General features: G+C 41.8%; 1 protein-coding gene across 4 annotated transcripts in view; it reads left to right on the forward strand.

The window, feature by feature from the left end:
- Nucleotides 1–21698, forward strand: part of ATXN7L1 (ataxin 7 like 1) — a 258733-nt gene that overhangs the window by 180951 nt on the left and 56084 nt on the right. For all 4 annotated transcript variants that reach the window (XM_036760137.1, XM_036760140.1, XM_036760138.1 and 1 more), the window contains one exon: nucleotides 21240–21462. In XM_036760137.1, coding sequence (XP_036616032.1) covers nucleotides 21240–21462 — 223 coding nt within the window. The remainder of the gene's footprint in view (nucleotides 1–21239; nucleotides 21463–21698) is intronic.

Genomic DNA, 21698 nt, shown 5'->3' on the forward strand with positions numbered 1-21698 from the left:
TATTTGACCATGGGTTAACCATTTAATTTCTCAGAGTCTCAGTTTCCTGCAAAATGAGAGTGTTGACTAGATGGCCTCTGAGGGCCCTTCAACCTCTAAAAGTCTATGATTCTGTAGCCTCCATTGTGTCTGTATGGCTGATTAAGAAGGAAGTATGGAGTCTTGGATCTAGAATCCCTTCAAGGTTTATTCATGTTCCATTGAAATTAGGGGACACGTGCAGTGATTGTTTATTGGATCATTTCCCTTGGGAAGACTTTGATCATCTTTTATTATTTTTATTAGTTTCATTTATTTGTATTATTTTATGTGTTTATTATTCTTGTATTTTAAAACAGATGTCGACTTATTATAGTTTTAGTCGTTGGACAGAGAATTAGGATTCCTGAATTTTTATAGAATTTAAGTTTAAGATTTATTTTTCTCTGTGACTTGCAGCATGTCAGATCACTATTCAGTCTCAAAACCCAACCTGGGATGGAGGATAGTACCATCAAAGAAGGGACCGTTGCCTAGTCAGAAGTTCAAATCCAAACTATATTGATGATATATTCATAGATCTAGAGCTGAATAGGGGATGAGAACAAGCGTTTATTAAGCACCTACTGTGTGCTAGACACTGCTTACATTTTATCCATTTGATCTTCACAACAACTGTGGGAGGAAGGTGTTGTTATACTTCCCATTTCACATTTGAGGAAACTGAGATTAAGTGGTATGCTTGGGTCACACAGCTCATAAGGGTCTGAAGTCACGTTTGACCTCAGGTCTGCCTCCACTGCACCCCTTAGCTCTCTGGAAGGGAGCTTAGTTATTTGTACCCTTTAGGGAGAAGCCAAAATGCTATAGAGTATGTGGTTTAGTAAATTTAATGTTTATCAATTTAATTATCAATAGACACTTATTAGGCACTGTAGTGCCAGACATTGTGCTGAGCCATGGGAATACAAAAAGAGGTAAAAGACAGTGCCTACCTTCAAGGAGGTTACAATCTAATGGGGGAGATGACCTGCAAACAAATATATACAAAACAACTTTCATACAGGATAAATAGGAAGTAATTACCAGAAGAAAGATACCTCATAGCATCCTGTGAGACGATTATTGCGAAACCAAGGTGGGAAATCATTGGTGTGCCTGGCATCCCAGAACTCTGGCCACTCTGGCCACAGGGCAAGCCTTCTAACTTTCTTCTGCTTCTGTTCTCTCTTTTATTTAATGAGGGATTTTTAAAATAAGATCACCTCAAGGGCCTTCCTGCTCTGGTACCTTTAACAAAAAACTGTGTTCTACAACTTGTAGATTTTCTGGGTAGAGTTGGTCCAGAAATGGCAAATTATCCCACACTGTTGGATGAACTTCAGCTATTTCAAATAATTTTAGTTGTTTCAAATTGAAAAAAAAAACCCACTGGATTCAGAGTCAGAAGATCTGGGTTTGAATCCCAGCCTTAATAAAATCACTTAACTCCTCCAAGTATCCAATTTCTCATCTGTAAAATAATCATACCACATACCTCATTGGACTGCTTTGAGCAAAGTGCTTTGCAAACTTATTATACTACTATGTGAAGGACAACTATTACTTTTAGTTAAAGGGGAAAGAGCTGGATATGTATCCTGCCTTTGACACTAGTTAGCTCTGCAACCATGGGCAGATCCCTTAAGCTCTCTGAGCCTCAGTCACATCATCTGTGAAATGAAGCCCAAGTGGGGTAATTTGCAAACTTGACTTCCAGCACAATGAGGGATCTATGATTTTATTGATATGATTTTATTGACTCCACCACTATCCAGAGATACAGCCCATCTGTAACTTAGAGCAGTGGTGTCAAACTCAAATTGAAACTGGGGCTATACATAAGGATAGCTGTAGACTGCATATTAACTTAGTTTTAAATGTACTGTTGTCTATATTTTATTGTATTTTTATTTATTTTGTTAAATATTTCCTGATTACATTTTTTCCTAACTGGGGCATCATCCATACTTCTGACTCTCAGGCTCAGGGGACTGAATGACTTGACTATGGTCATGGCTAGTATCAGACCCAGGACTTGAATACAAGTCCACACCCCCACACCCCTGTTATGCAATACTGCCTGAACACACCTTAAAGTGCTCTATGAATATTAGTTATTATTCTATAAATAACAAACATTTATCCCAAGCCTGCCATTTATCAGGTACTTTGTTAAGAGCTGGAGTTTTTTTTTTTCTTAACTGAAGCTATGATTCACCTGTGGAGCTCCATAGTGAAGACCTCCTTCTATCAATGCACAATGGCACCTGCTCTGAAATTTATAGTCAGTTGTCAAGGACATTTAAAGGCTAGGTAACTTTCTCAAGGTCACAGGACCAGCTGGGATTGAAGGCAGGTCTTCCTCACAGTGCTCTCAGCTCTCTATCCACTGTGCCACATTGTCTCAAACTCTACAAAAAAGCAGTGTCTGTTTACTGAAGACCGGGAATTCCAGAGTTATTCATTTTAAAGACTCAGGGGTCTTTAAAAGGGAGGCACCAATTGCTGGGGTAACTTTTACATTTGACCTTTCCTTCTTCACATAGCTAAGGCTCTATATTTCATTAATAGGCTTGATGGAGTAAATTACTAGGTGGAGCAAGTTACCAGAATGTCCTCATATACTTTATCATAGCCATCACTGCCCCCCCCACCCCCCAACAGAAGGTATTTAGTGAGGACACACACACACACACACACACACACACACACACACACACACACACACACACACACACACACACACACACACACACACACACACCCCCTCACAGTGCCAGGCACATAGTAGGTGTTTGATAAATGTTTATTGACAGTGACTGTGATTATGACAAATAAAAGTTTCTGGAGTCATACCAGGTCTATTAAATGGTGATAAAGCCTGCTTTCTGAGAAAAAAAGGACCTAGCCAGTAGTGTAGCCCTAAGTTGTCTTTGGTGAGTCCTCTTGTAGTTTTAGGGTGGTGCCATCCAAGCAGTCTTTTTAGAGGGAACATTCTGGTAGTAAGTTGGAAATAGCTAGACCATGGAGATGGCTAAGCATCTTAGTCAGCAAGAGTTTATCAAGTGCCACTATGTGCCAGGCACTGGGCCAAGCACTGGGGATGCAAAGAAAGGCAAAAGACATCCCTGCCCTCGGGGAGTTCACAGGCTAATGGGGGAGATAACAAACAAGCAATTATGTACAAACAGGAGGGGGGAGGGTGGATGGATAGATGGATGAATGGATAGATAGATGGAGAGAGAGAGATGGATGGATGGATGGATGGATAGGTGGATAGAAAGATGGAGGGATGGATAGATATCTTGCACATAATTGTACCTATATACATACATATATATGATATATATGATATATATATGTATATAACAGATTGGAGATGATTTCAAGGGGCAGGCATTAGAATTAAAGAGGATTAGAAAAAGCATCTTGTAGAAGGTAGGATTTTAGCTGGGACTTTAAGGAGGTCAGGGAGTAGCAATGAAGAGAGAGAACATTTCAGACATGAGGGACAGCCAGAAAAAGCTGGTAAGAAGTGTCTTGTTCAAGAACCAGCAGGGAGACCAGTGTCACTGGATCACAGAGTCTGTGGGGGTAAGTAATGTATAAGAAGACTGGAAAGGTAAGAGGGGGCCAGGTTATAAACGGCATTGAATGCCAAATAGAAAATTTTCTGTTTGCTCTTAGAAGTTCTAGGGAGCCATTGAAGTTGACTGAATTGGAGGGAAATGGGAGTTGACATGGTAAGATATGCACTATAGGAAGCACAATTTTAAAACTGAATAGAGGCTTATCTCTGACAGGATTTCTTCTGCTTCCCCCCACCCCCACCAGCCCCCCGTTTATCTGGGGGTCTCAGAATAGCTCCCTCTCCTAATGTAATAATATTTGGCCACTGGCATGTGGAACTCAGCCCCATCAACAATTATTTTTCATGTTTCTCCTTAGTGTTCATTCCTCTTACCATAGATATGGGGAAACTGAAATGACCAGGCTACAGAAAGTAGACATTCGCCATTTACTGGCTTCCGCTCTAATTGCTGTTGTCTTCCCAAGCCAGATGTGGTAGAGCAAAGCCATCCATTTCCCACTCTCCCTTCTCTCCTGCCGGGGGCAGGGAACACCTCATTGCTAGCTTTATGGCACCAACAAGATGTCCTCTGACAGCCTTCGGAGAAATCCCTCAGACCCTTTCCACAGATAAATCAATAAAGCAGGAGGTGGGTGGTGGGAGAGAAGGGCAGACTCCCTTCTATTCATCCATACATCCTGAGTGAGATAAAAAGGTGGGTTTCCAAGAGAGCTGTGCCAGGCCTATCAAAGCGAGAACATCCTGGCTGTCTAAAAACAGGTAAGCGGGACGTTCAGCCAGGGGTTTTCTGCTGACTATTTTTCCAGCCCTGGGAGTTTAACAAGGTGATGACAGAAAATACACCACCAGGTTTACTCAGCATGATTTTGGGGGAAAGCAGAAAAGGAAGGAAGGGAGGAAGATGCAGAGGAGAGATCCATTATCCTCCATAAACCAGCACCTGTTCTGACTTGAAATGGTAGAAACACAATTACTACTGAGAAGGGAGAAACAGAAATGTGCTCCTTTGCCTTTGGTTTCACAGCTCTATCCTCAAAGTCCCTTTTCTGCTGACAGTCTAAATATTGATTCTTCTTTGGATTTTACCCATGATCTCTGTCCATAGACACTGTAGCTCTTAGTTGTTTTTAATATGCATATTTTCTTGCTGCCAGAGACGATGATCTAGCCTAAAGAATGAAAGAATACAGGCTTTTGAGGTAGATTTATTGAATGCACTTTTGACTCGATTCATTCATTCATTTGACAAGTGTTTACTATACACCAACTATATGTCACATATTGTGCTAGATGCTAACGGATGGCTCCCATAGCTGCATGAAGACATACTCCCTATGCTGTGCGAACTTTGCTCCTAACTTGGAAGACTAGTAATACACAGATAAAAAGGTGATGAATAGGATGGGCCAGTGCCCAGAAGAGTGACTGAGACAGTGAATAGGAATTCGGTTAGGGAAAGATCAATATGGATTGAAGTTCTCCAGGAGATCTCCTGGATAAGGTGGACTTGAGCCGGCTGTTGAAGGATTGGTAGGTTAGGGGACAGTGGAGAGAAAGGAAAACAGCATTCTCTTCAGGAAAAGTGAGTGGCATGAAGTAAGAATGGAGGATTAGAATTGGAAATTAGAAGTTTCTTTTCTGGGGAAAGCTGGAAGAGGGGGTTCCTGTTGGGAAGTAGTGAGGAATAAACACAGTTGTATTAGCAAAGTGGGACCAGAATATGGAGAGTTTTATGTGCTAGGATAAAATGTGGGCTCTATCTTTTATGCATTTGGAAGGCATCAAAGATTTTCTGAGCAGTGGAGTGAGGACGAGATTAGTGTTTTGGAAGATTCATGTGTTAGTGTATATAAGGATGATTTGGAACTGGGGGAGGGACTGGAGGAGAGGAAGCCAGAAGGTTGTTTCTACAATCCAGGTGTGAGACAGAATTGGAAAGAAACTGAGTAGTAGAGATTTCAAAGAAAAAAACTGAGAGAGATAAGGGATGAATGAAAGGGGAAAGTCAATAGTTTTGAAGCTTTAAACCTGAGGAAAAAGAGGTGCCATAAATAGAAAAGGTGAAGTTAGCTAAGAGCGCCAAGTCCTACCCATCTACGAGGGGGAAAAATGGTACCTCAGTTTTCCCATTTCTACAAGGAAAAGAAAGGCTGTGTTTGGTGCTGGGTAGCAAAGTTTGAGGTCCTCAGAAGCAAATGCTGTGTAAATATTTCACTTTGTTTTCTTAATCTACTTTTGGCACAGAGTTCAGGGGATGGGGTTTTATTAACTCTTTATTACTCCAATACTTAAAACCGGAAGAAAATGGCATAGGGGGTGGGGGTGGGGGGAAGGTAAGGAGAGAAGATATCTGTCTCCTGTGGACTCCAATTAACACTAGGCCGGTTGGTGGCATCCCGAGGTGTGGAATGCTAGTCTCGGGACAAGGCTTCACCTTTTCTCTTCCCTCCCCACCACCCCACCCCCTTCGCAGCACACCTTCAGCCCTCTCTTCCGAGCTATGGACAAAACTAGTCAGTTTGGGTCTGGAAAGACTCGAGAGTGACTCACACGCCAGCTGTCCTTTGCCTTTGCTATCTTTCTTCTAATTATTGCAACATTGCAACACATGCTCTAATTGACAGTCCCCACGGGGAGAAGCTGGTCTTGGAAGAAAAATTCCTGTCAGTTCTTTGCCCTGCATAGGCAAAGCTCAGTGTATGTAACCTGGCTCTGAATTCTTGACCCAGAAGCTATGTTGGTGTGTGTGGTTCCTTCTACCTGAGCCCTCGGGGAGCAGATTGACTCTGGCATCCTTGGAAGTGGCGATGAGCTGGGTGGGCTCCAGAGGGAAGAGAAGCTCACTCCCCCTTGTTCTGATTAAATCCTGTTCCAAAGAAATGGAATTTGTGGAAACAAGCTCTTCTTCACAAGCCAGCACCAAGACCTCTAGCCATAAACCGATTAATTCTCCTTGTGAATTTCTTTGCCAGAAACTTTTTATCCCAAGTCTAAAGCAAGGAAAGGGAAGAGAAATCCAAACACGTGCCAATCATCTTCTGCCCATTTCACTAGAGATTTAACTCTGTGTCGCTCTAGGGGCTTTTCAATGTTAGGAGTTATTATCTGCCCCAATGTAAAGGAAGCAGAAAACCTTGTGATTGAAAAGAGTGATCTCCCCCACTCCCCTCTGAAATTCTACCTTAGGGATTCTTGGCTTTGGATCTTAATAATTCCCTATTAAAATGGAAATGTCCCCTGGACTGGGACATTAGACATTACTAGGTATTTACTACTGAGAGCAAAGAGAAGGAGACCTAAACTAAGTGAAGGAAGAAATGATGGGGGTACAGATGGAACATACTCTGCAGTGATGGGGAGGGGTCAGAAAGAGGTAAGGAAGCACCAAAGTCAAACTTCACCTTTTTTACTGTTTTGTGGGTGTAGTGGGTAGTGCTTAGGACTTGGTGTCAGAAGACTTGAGTTCAAATCTTTCCTAGTAGCTGTGTGACCTAAGGGCAATTCACTTAACCTCCAAATGCCTCAGTTTCCTCGTCTGTAAACACAGTAACACCTCCCTTACAAGATAGAATGAGTTAATGTATGTAAAATGCTTTGCAAACCTTAAAGTTGTACATAAAAGCTAGCTACAGGCACTCATCCCCCACACCCCAACCAATCTATTGTGAGAATGGATGTGTGCTCCTAATAGGCCTTATCCTGGAAATGCTACTACTTTTGTTGTTGATTAGCATAAAAATTGACTTAATGGGGCTGGATCCCTGAATCTTTGGTTCTTCTTACAGTTCTAGAATGTTTTTTGTCTGGACCTGATTTCCATTGGTAAGGAAACTCACTCTACAAATGCAGATCTGCAGGTGTTCTGCCATGTATAGTCTTAAGTGTGGGCAACAAGAGGGGCCTTGCTACAATCAGAAGAAGCAGGGAAGAAGGGAGAACTGAAAGCATTTAAGTGCATACTGTGTGGCAGACTCTGCCGAGTACTTGCTTTGCTCTTTTGATCCTCAGAACAGCCAGGAGGTAGGTGCTTAATTATTATCTTCATTTTACAGTTTGAGGAAACTGAAGCAGACATGATTAAGTGACTTACTTTGCCCAGGTCATGTGGCTAGTTAGTGTCTGAGGCTGGATTTGAACTCAGGTCGTCCGGATTCCAGACCCAGCTGTATTTAAAAGTACCACTTAGCTGCCTTTAACTAGGATTTGGAGGCCTCAAAGCACATAAACCTTGCCTATGAGGCCTGCTGTCTATGCACCAGGAACCGTAGAGATCATACAATTATAGTCATCTAGTCCATATCCCCATACCGAGGTCCAGAGAAGTTACTTACCCAAGGTCACACAGTTAACAGGTGATAAAACTGGTATTAGAACCCAGATCTTCTGAATTCACATTTAGGTTTTCTTCTACCAGAAGACTGAATATTAGTGGACTGTCTAAATTCTTAACAAAAAGTATCATGCAGAAAATATTTTTAAAATGATGGTAACGACAGTTTTTCTTATTACTACTTTTGGGTATAAAAAAATGTTTCTGTCAAAATGCATGGGCCCGTAAGGATCAGAGGAGAGAGTGTAAAGCCACAAGCAGCCTAGAAGAGAAAGCATTGGGTCAGTACTGTCAGATTTTTTTGGGTCTGTGAAAACAATAACAGCTGCCAATGATGTCTAAGGTTGTGAGACCGCCGACCCAAACTTCACATGTGTGGCTATACTTAGTACAGTGCCCGGCACATAACTCGGTAAGCGCTCAATAAATGCTTATTGACTGACGGACTAACTAACTGCCTGAAAACCCCAATCAGGCCTGCCAGGATCAAGAAGCTGCCACAGCCACTTTCCCTTTCATGAGCTTTTCTGTCTCTGCCCAGATGATAGATGGAGAGATCACAGGCACCTGGAAGAGAGTGAGTTGTGGCATTTTCTGGTCCACTTGGGGTGTCTTAAGAGGAAGGCAGTGTGGTCTAACAGGTCATTGCACTGGGCTGGGAGCCAGGAAACATCCCTAACAAGCTGTTACTTAATTTCTCAATGTCTCAGATCCTCAGCTAAAAGGCAAAGACTGTCCCACTGGGGAGATGCTATGTAGTGTGAGTGAAGTGTTTCTTTGCTCCATCTAACGGGATTATTTGGGGCTTGCCTGAAGTGTGTTAACGAGAGCCAGCCAGTCAAGGGTGTGCCAGCTGTCTTAAGTGTTCATTCAGCAGTTAGGAGCTACTGAGTTAAGTGAGGCTAGTCTTAATTGGTGGGCTGGAGCTCAGACAGACAGATGTGGAAAGCAGGGTATATGACCCGGAGAGGTCTGAAGCAAGAGGGTGAACTTAGACTAATCTACTAAGACAGCCAGTAGCTTCTCTAAGGAGGGTCTTTTGGCCTTGAATAGGATGTGGAATGTGGATGTGGAAATGTTTTAAAGCCCCTTCCACACCTCCAGAAACTTACCTACTTGTGTTACATCTCATTATTCAGGGGCATAGGTCGTAGCACACTAATCTACATTTATTCATGTTTCTCTGGGGTGTCTTTTTTTTTCCATCTCTGGTTGTGTTTTATTTAGATTATGGAAGTCCTTGAGGGCAGTGAGTGCATTTTCTTTCTATATTATCAGTCCATAGGCTCCCAGCCCAGTTCTTGCACAATGAACACTGGTTAAATGTTGTTGATTGTAAGACTGACCATCTGATGGATTGGGAGTGATAGCTTTTCAAGCTGGGGGTGATCAATCAAAATACCCATCTTTTTCACTATACAAAGGAGAGGGTGAACTAGGAAAAAAAAGGTAGGGCTGTGCCTACAGGTTTCTAGCTATGATCTTGTTTTCCACAGGTAAAGGCAAGCACCAACACACGTGTGACTAGATTAATACAAAAACAAGGGCATTGAAAGCCAGATGACAGGCGATAGAATTCTTCCGCCTGTACCCATTTTTAGCCTTCTCCTTGTCCCAGGATAAAAAGAGAAAATAAACTGAGAAAGTCCAGCTGAGAAGCATTGTTCTCATTGATATAATTTAGACCTTTTTCTTTGCTGCACTGGCATCTGTAAGGAGGTGTTGACTGGGTACAGCCACACCCTAAAGTACTTTAAGACAACTTCCTGTTTTTAAGTGCCAGAAACCACCCATAGAGAATAGAAATGGTTCTGTCCAGGAGAGTTCAGCCATAGACAAAAGCATATATGGGTGGCTGCCTGTAGTACTTCTATATTCTGTTGGGCAGAAAGCCCTGGGATATTCTTGGCTTCTTGTTCCTCCTGGAGTTGAGTTCTCCTGCCTGGAGATTGTAGGAAATAGAAGTACCTATCTAATTAAGAGATGAAGTCACCCTAAATAATAATTTGTTTTATCATTCCGTCATTTCAGTTGTGTCTGTCTCTTTGTGATCCCATTTTGGGGTTTTCTTGGCAAAGACGCTGGAGTGGTTTGCCATTTCCTTCTCAAATTCATTTTACAAATGAGGAAACTGAGGCAAACAGGGTTAAGTGACTTGCCCAGGGTCACACAACTAGTAAGTGTCTGGGACTAGATTTGAACTCAGGAAGATGAGTCTTCCTGATTCTAAGCCCAGTATCTATCCACTGCCCATAAATAATAATAGCTAATATTTATAAAGGATTTTAAAGTTTGCAAAGTGCTTTACGTATATTATTTTATTTGAAACAAGTTCCCATGATCAGATGTGGCTCACTTTGCTAAATACATGTGTTCCCAGGAAGCTGTGTTTGTATTGAATTCTTGTAAATTTAATCCATTTTAAATGCACTCGGGAAGCTGGCTTTTTTTTTTTAAGTGTTGCTGACTGATTTCATCTAAGGTGCTTCTGATAAGAAATTCTCTGTACCAATACAGATCAGCCCATGCTTTGCGATTTATAGTGTTAGAAAGTTGCCTTTGGGCCCTGAGAGAATATGCGACTTCCCAGGGTCACTGGGTCCATAGGTGTCTGAGGAAAGACTTGGACCTAAGTCTTTCTAACTCTTGGACAGATCAGCGCCTTCTCTGCTGCCAGCCGCTGCTTCCTGCCCGCAATGCTGCTCCTCCTTGTGTCTGGCTCTCCAGAGATCAGGGGGTTCTTAACCTGGGCTCCATAGACATTGGGAGCCTGTAGATTTCAGGGAGTCTGTGAACTTGAGTGGGGAAAAGAAAGTACATCTTTATTTTCACTAACTTTTGTTTTCCTTTGTAATCTTCTGTATTTTGTTTTATGCATTTAAAACTACTATTCTGAAAAAAGAATCCATAGGTTTCTGTAGAGGCAGTCAGGTGATTCAGTGCAGAGCAATCTCTGGGCCTTAAATCAGGTAGATCTGAGTTTAAGTCCCTGCTTAGACACATACCTTGAGGAAGTCACTCTCCCTGCCTCAGTTTCCTCATTTGTAAAACAGGGAAAATAACACCTGCCCCCCAGAGTTGTTGTAAGAATCAAATTAGATAATATTTCTAAAATATTTACTTAATTTGCTAAATTTACTTAATACTTATAAAGTATTTACTTAAAATATTTATCATGAGGCATGTAGTAGGAAAGGGCATCTTCCTATGGCATCCTACTAAAGCATCTACTATGGGCTAGGTACTGGGCTAAGCACTTTTGACAAATATTCTCTCATTGGAGAGACCTGTGAACCCTGTGAAGTAGGTGCTATTCCTATGCCCATTTTACAGTTGAGGAAACTGAGGCTGACAGATTAAGTGACTGCTCAACGTCATAGATGGGGAGAGTCTGAGAATGGATTTGAGCTCAGGTCTTCCAGACTCCTGGCGCAGTGCTCTATCCACTGAGCCAGCCAGCCCCCTCAAAGCACTTAGATAACAGCTTCATAATTTGATGTAACATCGTAGAGAAATTTGGGATAGAAGCAAGGAGGGTGTTTCTTAGTTCTGAGGTTTCCAACCTTCAAGGCATTTTGTGGATCTTTTTTTTTTCAATCAGTCACTCAGCAAGCATTTATTAAGCACTACTATGTGCCACATTGGGAATACAAAGACAAACATGAAATAGTCCCTTCTTCAAGAAGCTATTGCACCTCCTGTTGGAGAAGCTAGTATGAACATATAGAAATATTATATACAAAATATTGCTGTGGTGTTGATGAAACCTGTAATTCCATCGGTCTAGTGAGCCTCTGGGGCAACTAGGTGGTGTAGTGGTTAGAGCACTGGACTTGGAATCAGGAAGACTCTTCTTCCTGAGTTCAAATCTGGCCTCTGACACTTAACTAGCTTTATGACCCTGGCCAAGTCACTTAACCCTGTTTACCTTAGTTCCTAATCTGTAAAATGAGCTGGGAAAGGAAATAGCAAACCACTCTGGTATCTGTGGCAAGAAAACCCCAGATGGGGTCACAGAGAGTTGGACATGAACAAAAAGACCAAACAATAGCAACAGTTCTACTAGTGAGAGGTGAGGAGTACCTGAAGTGCATGGTGGTCATGTGTGAATCAAGAGAAGAAAATGAATATGGGAGAGATTTTAAATATTGAATCTTGGTAACTGGTTGATGTGTGTGAGGTGGGGGAAGAGTAAAGAGCTGAATATTGCTCCAAAGGTTATGGACTTGAGTGACCAGAAGGAAGATGAGGGAACAAAGGAAGGGGGGGCCCTTGAAATAAAGAAGTCAAGAAGGGGGATGAGTTTGTGAGAAAACTCGGTGAACTCTGTTTTGAGGTGCCTTATAGGACATCCAGTTCAAAATGTCCACTAGATAGATGCTAATCCAGGGCTAGAGCTCAGAAGAGAAACTAGGGCTAGATACATAAATCTGGGAGTCATGTGCGTACAAGTGATAATTAAATGCATGAGAGTTGATGAGGTCACCAAGTGAGGAAGTAGAGAAAGAGAAGAGGGGAGCCCAGGACAGAGCCTTGGGGGTTACCCCACAATTAGTGGGAGGGGGATATAAATGATGATCCAGCGAAACAGACTGAGTAGTCAGGTCAGAAAAACGAGAGAGTATCCTGGAGAGAACTGTCACTAGTGTCAAATGCTGCTGCAGAGATTGTAGCATCATATATTTAGAGCTGACTGGAACCCTAGAGGTCATCAAATCCAACCCCTTTGATTTGCAGATGAAGAAACTGAGTCCTAGAGAGGTCAGATGAGTTTCCCTGGTTTATACAGCTAGTGTTTGAGGTAGGATTCAAACAGGCTCTCCCTGACTCCAAATCCAGATGTCAAGAAGGTCGAGATCAGTTAAAATAATTTACCCATTCTGCATCTTCTCCAAGGACTGGATGCCACCATTATTTAATAAGAGATGGTTTCATGACACTTTTCAAATTTCTAGGGATGCAGAGACTTGGGGGCTAGTTTTAACCATGCTATATGAGTGGAACGCTTAAAAGAATGAAATCATAAGTAGCCAGCATTTCCTATGCTTTAGCAGCAGTTGTACCTGCTGATAAAATTCAGATGCAAGCTAATCCAGTTTGGGGGTGGGGGAGGAGGTAGGAAGGGAATTGAGCTCTATAAAGAGAAGATTAATGCCACTTAGATATTACACCTTGCCACCTGATCTCTTATGCCATCCTTCTAAGGCTTCTGAGAAAGGCTTGATGTTCCAAAGAAGACTGAAGCTCCTGTGGCACTGGACCACAGATAACTTTGAACTCCCCTCCATTCTTGTCAAGAAACCTATAGGAGAGTGAAAGAAGAGCCTGTGGCTGAGCCCCCAGGGCTGAAATCTCTCTTTGCTTCTGGGAGGGAGGATTAGAGTCTCTGATCTGCTTTCCTCCCAAGGAATAGTAACTGATTGTGACATTGGTATGGGTAGTTGCAGCCCTAGGCTGTTCTCCTTTCTTTGCTGGTTTTTCACAGGTTCATTCTGGTTAGTGATGTGTTTGGAAAGTGAAAATTTTGCTGTCATTTTCCCTTTTGGCTACCTTTGGTTGTCATGGGGACAGAGCCATCAAGACAACGAAAACCCCAACAGAGCTTTAAGACTGGAAAGGGATTGGACTAATTTCAGAAGCCCTAGGAAGGCCTCAAGGCCAAAAAAAAAGGAAGCCAGCAAAGTATGGAGCTTCTTCTTCTTCTTCTTTTTTTTTTTTTTTGAAAATGCAGATATCTCTGGGAGGGGTAGTAATAATATTAACTGCAAGGGTGGCTCCTGATTCTCTAGTGTTAGGGTTGACAAAGCACCCCCATCACTCTGGAAGGAGGCAGTTTGAGCGTTGGGATCCCGGTTTTACTCATGGTAGGTAGCAAACCAAGCTGTTATTAGTCACAACCTCTTTGGGCCTCATAGTGCTTATCTGTCAAATGAGAGGGTTCGAACAGATGATTTCGAAAGTCCCCGTTAGTTCTAAATCCTCTGCCCATGGCCATGCTCTGGATGAAAGAGTAGGCTGATAGAGAGAAAGGGGAATTTGAATACATTCAGAGTCTTGGGAATTATGTGGGAGGAGATAGAACCAGGGAGAATGGTGACAAGGAAATGAATGCTTGAGTTGGCCTGCTTCACAGTTTTGCCTAGAGAGAGTTTTTACCATGTTTTCGATGGTAAGGGCAGTTTGGCATAGAGGAGAGAGAGCTGGACTTGAAAACAGGAAGACCTAGGTTCGAATTGTACTTCTGTTACTGTGTCCTGGAGCAAATTATTTGACCTCTCTGTGCGACAGGCAACTGCTTAAGACATGTGGCTCCCCAAGTGGATGAAATCACAGATGCTGAGCAAAGTGGCATATTTGTAGGGCCAACTTGTGTGACGCTGAGGACTGCTACTGAAAAAAAGAGACTTCGAGGAGTATTACAGTGTCCAGGACGTCCCGTGCCCTCTTCATCCTCCGGCTGGCCGCTGAAAGGGAGTAGAATGGTATGACCTCATAGTGGAAATTCCTAGGACCTGGGGAACTCTATTCCTGATTCTGCCACTAGAGCTGTGTTAAGTGTGTGACCGCTGAGGCCCACCGTGGCTTTTGCGACAGGCCTGTAGGGCACACTTTAGCATGGTGCCTACCCAAATCATTTTAGAAGCAGGAAAGTGAAAAAAACAGGAAAATGTTATTGACTAAGGGTTCTTAACCTGGCATCTTTAAAAAAAGACTATTTTAATATAATTGGTTTCTTTCATAATCTTCAGTGTTTATTTTATTCTATTAATTATTGTTTATTTTATTAATATTTCTTATTCTATAATTGTTTTATTTTATTCATTTAAGGACATTATTCTGAGTAGAGGTTCAGACTTCCACAGGGGTCTTGAACACAAAGTTTAAGTCCTCCTGTAGTAGATTTAGAGCAGAAAGGACCTTTGAGGTCATCTGCTTCAACTTCCTCATTTTACATATGAGGAAACTCATCTAGGTTGTTAGGACAGACCTGAGATTTGAACCCAGGACTTTCTGAATCCAAATCCATCAGTCTTTCCACTGTACTGTGTTATCTGTCCACAAGAGAGGAACAGTGGTCATTCTCATTTTCAGTAGTTTCAAGGCCAGTTAGCTGCTATAGGTATTAATTAAGTAAATCTTTCTCTTTGTGTTCCCTACCTCACTCTGTATTACAGAGGCAAGTGAGAGATATGGATAAAGCTCAAGGCAAATCCAGTAATTAAAAAAAAAAAGCTGCTTGAGGGAAAGGAGGTTGGGAAAGGTACACGTATAGGGGTTCATTGAAAAGGCTTTTGGCTCTGGGACCAGGACCTGGGTTCAGATTCCACCTTGGATGCTTCCTACTACCCTAGTGAGTCCCTTAACCTCCTGGATCGCAATCTCCTTATCTGAGATGGACTCAGTGGCCTCAGACATCGTTCCAGCCCTGAATCTCTGATCCTGTGACCTCTTAACTGAAAAAAGAACGAGTAGTTGGGGAGAGAAGTTTCATAAGTGCGTCTGAGAGAAAACGTTGGTGTGGGGCTGCCTGCCACTAACGGCTGTGGGGCTCTCAGAGTCTCTCGAAATTTCCTGTTTCAGTTTCCTCATGTGACACACGAGACTTTGGGCCCTCTCTTCTTGCCATAGATGTTGTATTTCCTTTATTCTTAAAAATCGGTCTCTTTTGTTTTTATACCACATTCGTATATCTGCTCATCCAGTGAGCATTTCCTTGCAATAAGAATACTAAAAGACAAAGTTGGAGAAAGAAAAAGCAGTTCAGCAAAATCAGCCAACACATCCGCTGCCTCTGACAACATATGCAAAATTCCAAGGTGCTATGCTTCTTGAACGATGCACACATTGTGGCAAAATTTCCCTTTTCTTTCTCTGAAAATTCCCATTTAGGGTGCATGCCTTCTGGGCAGTCTCACTTCTCATGGAGTAATTGAAACCTGCATGACCACCAGGATTTTGATTTTTTCCATATTCTCTTAGAACTGTAACTAAGGTAGGGGTAACCAAGGTTTTCTCCCAAGGTGCCAAAATTCAGAGGGTGCCGATAGCATTTACAGCCCTTTGGCAGCATAGAAACAACTGGCCTTAATGCCTCGTTAGCAATAATAATTAGTTTTCGAATGGGTTGCCTTCCTCCAGCCCTCACCCCACCCCCACCCCTGCAACTGTCTCTCTTGCATCTCCCTACGTGATGAGAGTCTCCTCTCCTCTGATCTGCCTGTCATTACAATCCAGCGTCTCCTACTCACCATCATCCTCTTGGAGCAACACTACCAAGTATGCATATATGAGTGTTAGTCTGTCCCTTATGTAAGAGCATCCTTTTTACAACTAAATTGGCCATATCACTTCTGTCAGTTAAGAAATAGCCTGGCTAATCATTTACCAACACTAACTGCCCCTATTGTGTTCATTTTATGGAGTATTACTTTTGAGTGCTGGTGTCCCAATCATCATCTCTTCAGGCTACTTTATTGAATTCATGGTCATTAAGGCCAAAAAAAAAAAAAGTTTTGAAAATGAGCCATCTCTCTGACCAATGTTTTCAGTTGTGTTACTGGTATAAATATTGCCGAAGATTTGGGGATCCTGTCTGTGTCAAGTGTCATTGCTATCTGTGGCACCCTGGCACAGAAATGATTGATCTGAGGGTATTTGGTGCCATAGCCCCGGCTACAAGTCAGTGAATATTCATTAAGCCCTTCCTATGTGCCAGGTACTGTGCTAAGTGCTGAGATTACAATGAAAGGCAGAAACAGTCTTTGCCTTCAAGGTACTCCTACCTTAATAGAAAGAAAACTTGTGAACAAGTACATCCAAATAAAATATATACAGGGTAACGTGGAGGTAATCTCAGAAGGAAAGGCACTGGCCTTGGGAGGATCAGGAGTGGATTCAAGGTACAAAGTTGGCTAATTATAGCTCTGGACTCGCACTCCCCTTTGATCTGTCACTACAATCCAGGGCGTCTCCTACTTACCATCGTCCTCTTGTGTCACCCCCACTAAGTATGCCTTTGGTAGCAGGCACCTGAGTGTTAGAGTCTGTCCCTTATGTAAGAGCATCCTTTTTGCAATGCAATTGACCATATCCCTGCTGTCAGTTAAGAAATAGTCTGGCTAACCATTTACCAGTCACCTGCTTGTGGGAATTCAGAATCCACATATGCCAAATATGAAAGCAGCCAGAGGGGTAGTACGCACAAAATGGGCTCCTACAACCTCTTGTTGAGGGCTGAAAGTAAAACATTAACAGTCTGCCAATGGTAGTTGGTCTTTTTAAGGAACTGTACTGGAAATTTTCCATGGGCTCCAATAAGCCATCTTCTTGGTCTGCCGCCATCTTGGTCTTTCACTCATATGCTGTTTATGTTCTTACAAACTATTAGTTTGAATGAGATGCTGTTACTATTTGAAAGTGCCTCTGTGGATAAGCAGATGGAGAAAAGGTTCAGAAACTTTTAATTGAAAATTACCTGAGTCAGCTACTGAGGTTGAAAGGCAATGACAATTGTAACTGGCTCTTAGGATGATTGAGGAAGGAGAGAATGGAAGGAAGGGAGCAAGCAGTTATTAAGCACCTACTGTGTACAAGGCACTGTTACAAATATGATCTCATTTGATCCTTACAACAATCCTGGGAAGTAGGGGCTATTATGAACCCTGTTTTACAGTTAGGGAAACTGAGGCAGACAGCCTTGCCCAGGATCATATAGCTAACTAGTAAGTGTCTAAGTCTGGGTTTGAAATTGGGCCTTCCTGACTTTGGGTTCAGCACTCCATCCACTGAGGCACCTAGCTGATTGGGACCCATGTTTGGAAACTTAGCTTTTCAGAGATAATTTTGAGTGCCTGAGTATGTAGGGAGCACTAATTAGAGGTGAGCTCTGAGATTGGCCTGGTTTTTGATGCAAGTGTCACATGCTTGGGGAAGAGCAGTTGATCTTGGCACAGGCAGCTGCAGAGACATCATTGGTCTGAATCTTCGGCACTGAATATGGAAGAAAGATAAGATCCTTATTCTTGTTATTCAAAAAATTTTAATGATGTTGCTATGTTATACAGTGTTCCTAATTTAAAGATTCTGAGGGCAGGAAAGCATGCTGATAAAAAATTCAGAAAGAACAGGAAGGAGTGGGGAGAGAAGGTGTGCCAGTAGTTCATAGATAATAAATTCTCTAAGGACAAAGGCTATGTTTTATTAATCTTTGTACCTCCCTCAGTGGCTATCATACTGTATTGAGTGCAGTAGGCAGGCGATTAATAAATGTTTTGCGTGAATGAATGAGCTGCTGACCTGGCTGACTAGCATATTTAGTATTACAAATGCCCATAGACTTCAAAGAAGGGGAGTCCAGCCAAGGACTGCAGGCCAATGATCTATCAAAATGGTGTCTGCAGTCGTGGATCCATCAAGTCAGGATCTATAATCATCCTTATCTTATTCAACCTGTTGGGGAACCTGTGGCATAATCCTTAACTCAGTTTTGCAGGGGTTTTGTTGTATTTAATTTTAATAGGCAAATGGTAAAATGTCGAAGTGACTGGTTGTATAAAATTAGTATTAGTTGTACTAAAGTTTAGAATGATCTGAGGGAAGCAAAAAGGGTACCCGGCTTCAAAAACAAAATGAGAACCAAAAGGTTGGAAATTCCACAGAAGTAGATTTCAGTTTAGCATAAGGAAAAAATTGGCCAGTAACATCAAGAGCTCACCAAAAGTAGATTGAACTGCCTTTGAAAGTAGAAGGATTTTTACCTCAGAGGTCTTCATAGTTGCATTCGTAGGATCCTAGATTTACAGAAAAGGAAACTGAGGCACCAGGTAGTGAGTGGCAGAGCTGCGATTCGACTCCAAATCTAGTGCTCAGTCTCCTATACTGTGTATTTCTTAGGAATATCGTAAGAAGGATGGTTGGTGTGATACTGCAGAGAGTAGATGTTCGCTGAGATCTCGTCCCATTTCTGAGATTCTTCACTACAAATCTAAACAGTTACTCCAGAGCAATTTGAAGCCATGGCCATAGTTTTTAAAGAAAATAACCCACCTCCCCTCCCAAATCTCATCCCTAGTGTATTTAGAACGTTTGTACCTGCATGAAGATAGCTCAGTGTGGTAGAGTGCTAGACTTTGAGTTAAAAAGACCTGAGTTTGAATTCTGCCTCAGAGACCTACTAGATACTTACTACAGGCAAATAACTAAACCTCTCTGTGCCTCAGTTTTCTGATGTATAAAGTAGGGATAATAATAGCACCTACCTCCCAGGGTTGTGAGGATCAAATCAGGTGACACATGTAAAGCTCTTTGTAACCTTAAAGTGCCTTAAAGTAATAAATGTTAGCTATTATCATCATCATCATCAAAGATAGAAGCAGTGTCACTTTGAGAATGGCTGCCTGACCCTCCTAGTGAATGTAAGGAAGCACAGGAAAGCACTAGGGCATTGCCCAGATGGCACTAGATAAGTCGTTTAGTCGTTTTTCAGTCATGTCGGATTCTCCATGACCCCATTCTTGGCAAAGACACTGGAGTGGTTTGCCGTTTCCTTCTCCAGCTCATTTTACAGATGAGGAAACTGAGGCAAACAAGGTTAAATGACTTGCCCAGAGTCACACAGTTATTAAGTGTCTGAGGCCAGATTTGAACTCAGGAATATGAGTGTTCCTGACTCCAAGCCCAGCACTCTATCCACTGTACCACCTGGACTAGTTGACCTCCTAGTTAATCTTTCTTTTTCTTCCATTTCTTTGTACTGGAGGCTTCTTGCTAACTAGAGAAAAATTGACTATGCTTGTTGGAGTAGATCAGGTAAAAATGGAACTAATACATCCAAAATAATCTTCCATACCCGTGAGCCGTTGTTTAGTATTATTACTTAATACTTTCCTCTCCATCAGGGCACCTTTTTATTTAAATTTTTTTTCCAGTTAATAGTCATTTGTTTTCTCTCCTTCCTATCTCCTCTCAATTGGAAAAAAAAGAGAAAAGAAAAAACAAAACCCTTTTAACAAATATGAACAGTCAAGCAAAACACATTCCCACATTGGCCTTGTCCAGAAATGTATGTCTTACTCCAGAGGTGTTAAAATCACAGCCTATAGGTTACAAAAAAAAAAAAAAAACTTGAGAGTTTTCCTAAACCCAATTAAAATGTAATAAGGAGAGATGTTTATCAAAATAAATAAAAATACAATTTGTAGTTTTTGAAGTCCACATGTGGTGCAGGCATCTGTTTCTATTTGAGTTTGACACTACTGCTATTCTACATCTTTAAAATATCTTCCAAAATTAAGAAATCTTCAGGCTCCATATTATTTACTGTATTCTGCAGTGTGCATTTGTGTGCTCATCTTGTGGAATATTGCTTTGGGGTGCTGGTATCCCAGTTATCATCTCTTGGGCCTAAATTATTGAATTCATGGCCATTGAGGCAAAAAAAATGTTGAAAATGAACCATCTCTCTAACCAGTGTTTTCTGTTGTGTTGCTGCTACAAGTTTTGCCCAAGATTCGGGGATCATGTGTCAAGTGACATTGCCATCTGTGGCAACCTGGCACAGAAATCCTAATTGGTATTGTTTTAACTATTATATCCATGTAATCCAAAATGGTGCCATAACAATGAATATGAAAGTAATATAATTAATGGCTTGTTCTCAGTACAAAAAAGCCTCCAATATCCACTATTAAAATGCTCTATGTGAGGTCCTGCTGCTGTTTCTCATGATCTTTAAAAATTCTGTCCAAGCTCAGGTTTGGGAATTTTCCATTTCTAACCATTTTTGACCGGGTATTCATGCTTATTAACCTATAGTCATGGCTTTGTAATTCCTAGGCTCCTAGGTTAGGATTTACAGCAGTTAGTTAGTTTATTAACTGAAACCAGTTAATGTCTTGTACTCTGCTTTTTAAATTTCGTGGTTGTGGTTGTGGTCGTCCTAAGTTTGCGTTATGGAGAATGTCCTTGTATAAATATCTCTGTGCCTCTCCCATGAGAACCTTGGAATTAATTTGGAATGCAGTTTGATAGAGGAATTTGGTATTTAATAATTGCCAATTGGCAGAACATAGAAATTGGCAAGGATAATTAGGACTGAAACCTCAGTGATTTGCACATGGCAAAGAGAGGAATTTCCTCTTTGTGGTATGTGTATGTTCATGTATGTATGTATCTGTGTGTGTGTGTGTGTGTGTGTGTGTGTGTGTGTGTGTATGTGCAGGTAGGAGGAGTGAAAGAAAAGGAATTATTCCCTACTCAAAACAAATTACTGAATTCTGTCCTTTCTTCCCTTTCCAGAAAGAAGACACAGTTCGATGTGTAAACCTTCTCCCTCTCCAGCATCGCCACCCTCCAATTCCAGGACGTCACTGTTACAAGTGAAAGCAAAATCCTGTATCAGCGGCCATAACCCTGTCAGCAGCAACGCAAAGCCATTCAAAACGCCCAAAGACAATCTACTTACCTCCAGTAGCAAACAGCACACAGTCTTTTCTTCGAAAGCATCAAGAGATAAACCATGGTGAGTCACTGGGTGCTGGAAACACCAAACTCTTTGCTTGCCTCTCACCTTTATTCCTTGTTGCCCTCACACTGAAACATGGTGCTCACTTTTTGGTTAGGCATCATGTTCCTAGGTTTAGGAAAATGAAGAGAAAAGAAGGAAAATCAAAATGATGGCCCAGAATTAAAAGCTAGAATGAAAGCGAGGGCTTAAAAGTCTTATTTTCTTGATGTGGGAAATTTTTGTCTCTCCTT

The sequence above is a fragment of the Trichosurus vulpecula genome, chromosome 5 (genome assembly GCF_011100635.1).
Source record: "Trichosurus vulpecula isolate mTriVul1 chromosome 5, mTriVul1.pri, whole genome shotgun sequence".
Taxonomy (NCBI): domain Eukaryota; kingdom Metazoa; phylum Chordata; class Mammalia; order Diprotodontia; family Phalangeridae; genus Trichosurus; species Trichosurus vulpecula.